Source organism: Nicrophorus vespilloides, unplaced genomic scaffold (genome assembly GCF_001412225.1).
Source record: "Nicrophorus vespilloides isolate i.1.1-1 unplaced genomic scaffold, Nicve_v1.0, whole genome shotgun sequence".
NCBI classification, from domain to species: domain Eukaryota; kingdom Metazoa; phylum Arthropoda; class Insecta; order Coleoptera; family Silphidae; genus Nicrophorus; species Nicrophorus vespilloides.
This window is the reverse complement of record NW_017099931.1, coordinates 22,898-29,911: the sequence shown is the minus strand read 5'-3', so window position 1 is coordinate 29,911 and position 7,014 is coordinate 22,898. Positions and strand designations below refer to the sequence as shown.

Sequence of the window (7,014 nt, the reverse complement as noted above, 5' to 3'; positions counted from 1 at the left end):
CCAAATTGATTCTCACATAAATAACAGCAATAACATAAATAATGAACCGATAAATAAATTTAGTAAAAGATTGATTTTTTCAATGATTTTATCCAAATAATGATTTTGTCTAACTAAATTCATTTAAAATTCTTAATGTCTATAAAAAAAACTAAATTGAAAATTAATATGATATATCAAACCAAATTGATTCTCACATAAATAATAACCAATAAAGTAATAACCAATTCTTAATGTTTATAAAAAAAAAAACTTAATAATTTCCTGTTTAGTTACTACTGTTAAAGTTATTTAACGTTGAATAAGAATAGACAAACTGTAAGTTTGTTTTCTTCAAATTTAAATTGTATGAAATTAAATATGTTTTGCTTTGCATATGAAGTAGTGGTAGTTTGAGGTATCAAAGTGTGTATTCGAGTAATTCTGATGAGAGTGTAAAGGTGATTCCCATCGTTCTATCGAGCAGGTCGACATTGCATGCGGATCGATGCGGATTAGATTATGGGTGGCGTCGGTGGTTTCGCTTAAGGAACTCGGTTCAAAAGTAAACTTGACCCAGTTCTCGCGGAAAATAAATGTCATAATTAATGGAGAGTTCGTAAATGGAGTTCGCGGCTTATGGGTTTCGGATCAGACGTTTTCCCACGTTCAATAAGAAGAGAGACGCTCGCGACAATGCCTCCCTCCTGCACCGAGCGACGACGTCGATTTTTCTTCCCCGTTTTCCGTTTTATTTTGACATCATTTTTTATCCCTCTTCGTCCGAAGCGAAGCTTTTACCTAACGGCACATCCACCTCATCCATCCAATAGCGCATCTCATCCCACCGGAACAACACCATTATCATTATTAATATTACGAAGACAATACGCATTCCTTCATGTTAACTTCTCGTACACGATTATATCATCCCCCCACCGTTTACCAGAAAACTGGAACACTAGGTTAATTAGCCTACGGCACGGATCATTGGACACGATTAACGATTTTTTGTTGTTGTTTTGTTTTCCCTTTGCCGGTCCGTTTCCTTTACTGTTGCCGTAACAACAACAATAAACAAACAACACCCATACCCATATGTTGTGTGGGAAAACCGAAATGGAAAGTGCCCGTTTGTCCAACAAGTTTGACTCGTTTTTTTTTTCCTGGTTAAGATTTTCGCGCTGTGAATACTTTCCCCTTTGTTCCTAACTCAAAATAATAAATATATATATAAATGAAAAGCATGTACGCAGATTCACACGATTCTAAATCGCAGCACAATTATGGCCATTCTTCTCGTGATTCATTGCGATAAACCATTCGGATTCATATCATCATATGTGGAAACGTTTCTGCCGCGATTATTCAAAACGGAAATCATTGTGTTTACTTGTTTTTTTCTTTTCAGCGCTCACTTCCTTTCATTTATACCCATTCTAAATGCAGAAACATAGAAGATATGTAAAACGGATCAAGGCTTTATTTCATAAAATAATAATGAATACACAATCACATGTTGAGAAAAAAGCTAGTAATTTCAATTCCAGATAAATATTTATTAAATTAAATTGTCAATAATATTTTCTAATTAAAATAGAAACAATTTCATCTATTATGAAAACTTATTATTTTGAATTATTTATAATCAAATGCTATAAAATGAGGACTTTTGTTGAATGGTTTAGAAAAATCTACTGCATCTATTGATCTTCTTCTTTTATTAAACCTCCACTTAGCTTGTGCATTGTTGATATAATAATAGCAATATTTTATCATCATTTGCCTGATTGAAAAATATTTAAAATTTTCAAAATTGAAGAATTTATTTTGTACCAAATTGGTTTCAAAAGAATCAATAAGATTTTTTAAAAGTTTCCTAACATCTACGTGAAAAAATATATTATGTATACATTTAATTTGAACTTAAATGGTAGATTTAAGTATATTAAGTTGCATACAATATTTATTCCAGAAATATTATATTTAGTAATTTTGTTATTCTTGTAAATTTTAAGTAATTTTTTAATAATTTCTTATTTATTAATAATTTACATAGTTTTAAAAAGTGCCTACTTTTATAATTGTGGAATTTAAATCATTTGGAAATTTAATTTAAATTATTTCCTATGTAGCGCCATCTGCAAGTAATCTTCAAAATGAGAAAGTATCTGAAAGTAACGCACGAGGTCGTTAGTAAAAGTATTTCAAATATTTGTATATCTTAGAATTATAAACAATGATCGGATATATTTAAATTATCGAGTTTACACTCTCAGCCATTTCGGAGTAGATAAACTCGATTCAATACAGATGTTAATAAACATTAAATTCTGATTGGGTAAAATTAATTAAGTTAATACCTTAATAGTTCTAATAATTAAAGATTGAATTTTGTAATCTTACATCGTACGTATCGCTCTTGTAGATCTTGCGAATCCTGGAGACCATCCTCGCGTTTCTCTGCATCTTTATAACAAAAAACCGCACGATTCACCAGAAACTAAACAGTGTTTTTAATAGAAGGATAATTCGATGTTCACCGGAGCACACACGTAAAAACTGCAAGGATCTGATCCGTATGTGTGTGTGTGTGTTTCAGAGGAAAACGTTAAAAATAAATCGACTTGACGTAATTTCTGAATATATTAGAGACGCGTTTGTTTTGCGGATGGTCGTCGCCTCGCACATTCTTTCATTCCCCTTTCCTCCAATAAACTAATTACCACCAGATTCGATTCCTCCTTCTCCGAAAAACGAACGCATCGCAACTGCTGATAAACAATCATCATCGTTCCTGATTCATGGTGCTATGAAACATGCATAAACAACGTCCACACCGATTCGGAATCCATTTATTATTAATCATCAATAGTATATATATACAACGCGTTGTCGAAGAGATAACAACAAAGAACAGAACAAAAAAAAAATTTGTAAAGAATAACAAAAATATTTTGGTCTCCCGCACTGATTGGGATTTTCGCAACAAAGACACAAAGAGAAAAATCTTAGTTTGAAAAAAAAATATTAAAAACACTAATAAACGCAAAACATTAACAACGTTTACATAAAAAAATATTATTTCTTGTGCCGCCTGTTGTTCCATCGTTTCTTGATCCAATTCGGAATCCATCTCTCCGCCTCGTCTTTCAGCTGCCGGTAACCGGCTACCAAAAGGATTGGTATTGCGTAGAGTTCGTTGCTGAAAAAGAAGACCCACGTGGCGACGGCGAACATCGCCAAATCCGTCGTGTAATCCATTGTCGTTCTAATTTTAATCCTAGCCGTGGTCCTCAATTCGTCCTCGCGTATCAGTGGTTTCTCGTGGAAATCTGCAGGCTCTATCGAAGTTGACGTTTGCGTCATGATTTCGCACATCTTTGGCTTCCTGAGCAGCGAACTGCTCCTTGCATTCGTCTTTGAACTTGATCTGGACGGTGGCCTTGAAGTCTTCCTTTTACCGGGCGTCGGAGACGGCGAAGATCTTCGCGCTTTACGAGGCGATTTCGATTTTGAAACGTCTCTTTTTGTGAACCTGGATTGCTCCCTTCCACGAACAGCAACCTGCTCTTTGTTCCTCTCCGCGACATCTTCCTCTCGACCTCTCATCTCGACTTGAGTCCCTTCGGTTTTCTTGAACATTGGCGTAGCGCTCCTCGGTTGCGTCTCCAATTTCCTCTCCAAATTCCGCAATCTTTCGTCGAAACTGTTAATCTTCACGTTATTGTTATTTACCTTTTTAGCATCTTCCACTTCTTCATCGCTTTTATGGATATCGGCTTGCGCGGCTGCCGCTTTACGTAAAGCTTCCCGAACCGGATTGCTTTCCGGGATACTTGACTTCCTCTTCGTGCTGTAACTTTTAACGATATCTCCGTAATGATCTATAACGACTTTGGCTTCTTCGGCTTCGCGATTCTGTAAAATTGTATGAGGTATTAAAACACTTGCAGCTGCCACTCCGGCGACGCTCGCCACGGCCTCTGCGCTCCTAGATGTTTCCTCTTCCTTATTCAGAGCCTCCACCAATGAATTCTTCCTGGATTCAACTCCGTTCTTTTTCAAAATCGGTTTCGGCACGAAATTCGCATCCGGCAATTTCGCCGGTTTGGTCAGAATCTCGAATGGTTCTTCGTACTTTTTGTGCTCCATCACCATCATCCTCGGAGGATGGTACGTTTCGTCCTCTTCCTCCACGTTAATCTCTCTTATTTTAGGTTCGTACCTCAATCGCTCGTCCTCGGAGGATTCATACTCATCCCAAAACTCCTCCTCGACTACGCTGATTCTTTTCCTGCGTTTTGGTTCATTATTTTGGGCCATCCGCTGTCGCACCTTTTCGAATTCCTCTTCTTCCATTTCTTCGGATTGAGAACGCTGACGCGTATGCATCAACTGGCGTTTCTCTTCAACTGTTAAAGGCATTTTATTCAGCTTCGTCTCGAACAGATCAGAGAAATCTCCTGAATTCCTTAAACTCTGCCTTCTCTGAGCCCAAAGTACTTGCTGCGGTATAGATCCTCCAGCTGATAATCTTCTGCGCAAAGAATGTTTCCTTTCCAACCCAACAATATCCTGATTATCCTTATTGTTAATTTGTATCTTTGGTATTATACTTCCGCGTCTCTCATCTTGCTTACGCTTCAGTGCTTCCTCTTCCGCCAAAGCTTCTTGGTAAAACCTGATCATAGCTCTTTCGTGAAGCAGCTCAGTCGAACTCGCAAACGGTCTTAAGATGTCGATTTGCGGCGGTTCCGTTCCCAATTCAGGAGCAGACAGAGATAGTGGTGGCGCCACAGAAATATTCTCAAAATCAAAATCATTTTCCGTATCTAAAATAAACAAAAAATATTAATTAAATCGTTTAAAATTTCAAGTGAATTTATTACCTGGATAAAGCACCATCATGAATTCGGTGCTGCCGCCTAAATTTTCGCTATTTTCTCTTGATAATTTAGGAGATTTCATATCGGACTTCAACGCATACTCTTTTAATATTTTGGGACTCGGAGATCTGCTTATAATTGGACTAGGTGTTCTGCTCTTGATTTCGGGTGATTTACTTTTTTCTTTCGCAACGACTTTTTCTATTTCAATTTTAGGAGGTTCCGTTTTTTTCATCTTAACCTCTGGACTACCGTAAATTAAATCTCTACCTGATTTGTCTATTTCAACTTTGGGAGGTTCCACTTTTTTCATCCTAATTTCAGGACTACCATAGATCAGATCTCTACCTATGGAAGCTCTATCGAATAACTCTGGATTGATGGTTTCTTTTCGTTGCGGTTTAGGTGACAGTTGATCCGGAGTTTTTGGTGGACTTCTGATTCGTGCTGGAGGTATAGGAGATTCGCGTGACTCCTCTTCGGATCTGGACGAGGAATGAGAGCGTGGTTTCTTGCGTTTCGCTGCTATTGGAGCTTGTTGATTCACGATTTCTCTGGGTTGGCTTTTGCTTCTTGCTCCTGTGGATTCTAGTAGACCTCTCTTTGGATCCGGTATGAATATGGCATCCGATTCTTCGCTGGGTTCGCTCACGCCGAAAGGGCTCTCCGCTTTCACCCTGAATTTATACTCGCTGCCTTCAATTAAATCACCTAGCATTGTGGTTAATTGGCGACTGGTAGCGGCTTTCAGCCAAACGTTCCATCCCAATCTATAATATTCTATGATGTAGTTTCCGATTTTGCAACCACCATCGTCGTTTGGACTGTTCCATGATAAAGTCACCGATTTTCCTAAAGCCATTACGACTTTTGCTTTTCCAGGAGGTGAGGGTTTATCAGTTACAGTCACTAAGAAAGATGTTATATCGGTGCCTAGTTTATTGACCGCTTTGATTTGGTATTCGCCGCGATCACTCCTCAACGCTTCGGAGATTCTTAGGGTGGATATTCTGTCGCTATTGTCGATTTCGTATCGTTCGTTTTCTTGGATGGATTCGCCGTTGTGCGTCCAAAATACCAGAGGAGGAGGAAGTCCGACCACCGAGACCTTCAACCTAATCAATTCGCCTATTTCGAAGAGCAAACCATCTTCGTATTGCCTAGGCAACCGTATACTTGGTGGAGCTTCCAAAGTGAGTCTGCATTTGGTGGAAACGTGTCCGGCTTTGTTCGTGGCTGTACATTTGATTTCGCCTTCGTCGCATATTGCGCTTTGGTGGATGGTCAAAATACTTCTATCGTTTTCGGTTAAAATCCTCGTGCGACGACTGCTGAAGATCTCGAAACCGTCCTTGAACCAGCACATCTTGGGCGCAGGTTGACCAATGAAGTGGGCAACGAATTCGACCTTTTCGTTTTCGAGGGCTGTTGTATCCTTCAGTTCTTGCGTGAACCTCGGCGCGGTTATTGCAGATCTTTGAAGTGTTACGGTCAAGGGTTCTGAGAGTTCGCTGGGATCGGAGAGACCGACGATGTTCTCAGCGAAGACCCTGAACTGGTACCTCCATCCCGGCTCTAATCCGCTCATCGTGAGCTCCGGGATCTGCACCATCAGAGGTGTGGCTCTGACCCAGTGCGGCGAACCGGTCCTTCGGTGCTCCACCAGGTACCCGGAGATCGGAGCACCGCCGTTCCTCAATGGTGCATCCCATTTTATTGTGAGAACGTCGGGAGTCTGCTCGAGCTCCGAGGCTAAGTAAGGTTTACCGGGCGGCGCTGGTCGATCTGTAATTTTTTCACACAAAATTGGGCTCTTAAAAATACACACGCTTATAGAGAGGACACACACTCTGGGATATATACAGAAATAACGCACTAGTTACGTGAAAGACAGGCAGACAGATTAGATAGAGAGGATGAGAGAGATGGAACGATGGTGGAGATGAGCTTCGGATCATGCAACTGTGTTGGATGATTTGGATGGGTTTGATTTGGTGGTCTTCTTGGTGCGTGGGGTCTCTAGTTGCATACGTACCAGTCCCTTTGTATTGGAGAGGATGTTTTTTGCTTCTTGGCCTCGGATGGGGCTTGCCGGACGTATTTCCCATCGCGCACCGACTCCACTAAACCCGCATCTACCTATCCC

At 39.8% G+C, this 7,014-nt stretch overlaps 1 protein-coding gene across 1 annotated transcript; it reads right to left on the bottom strand.

Moving 5' to 3' along the window:
- Nucleotides 1-2,817: 2,817 nt before the first annotated feature.
- Nucleotides 2,818-7,014, bottom strand: LOC108566099 (titin). Its single transcript, XM_017925821.1, has 3 exons — nt 6,904-7,014; nt 4,872-6,653; nt 2,818-4,814 (listed from the first exon to the last, which is right to left on the bottom strand). Exons 1-3 carry the CDS (start codon nt 6,974-6,976, stop codon nt 3,061-3,063), a joined length of 3,609 nt encoding a protein of 1,202 aa, XP_017781310.1. The 5' UTR covers nt 6,977-7,014; the 3' UTR covers nt 2,818-3,060.

What these genes read in the sequence shown, in the direction of transcription:
- LOC108566099 (XM_017925821.1), bottom strand. Translation starts at nt 6,976, where the DNA reads ATGGGAAATACGTCCGGCAAGCCCCATCCGAGGCCAAGAAGCAAAAAA. An exon ending in TCTCCAATACAAAGGGACTG is followed by an intron (nt 6,654 to 6,903) that starts GTACGTATGCAA and finishes AAAAAATTACAG; the next exon opens with ATCGACCAGCGCCGCCCGGT. An exon ending in CATGATGGTGCTTTATCCAG is followed by an intron (nt 4,815 to 4,871) that starts GTAATAAATTCA and finishes TGTTTATTTTAG; the next exon opens with ATACGGAAAATGATTTTGAT.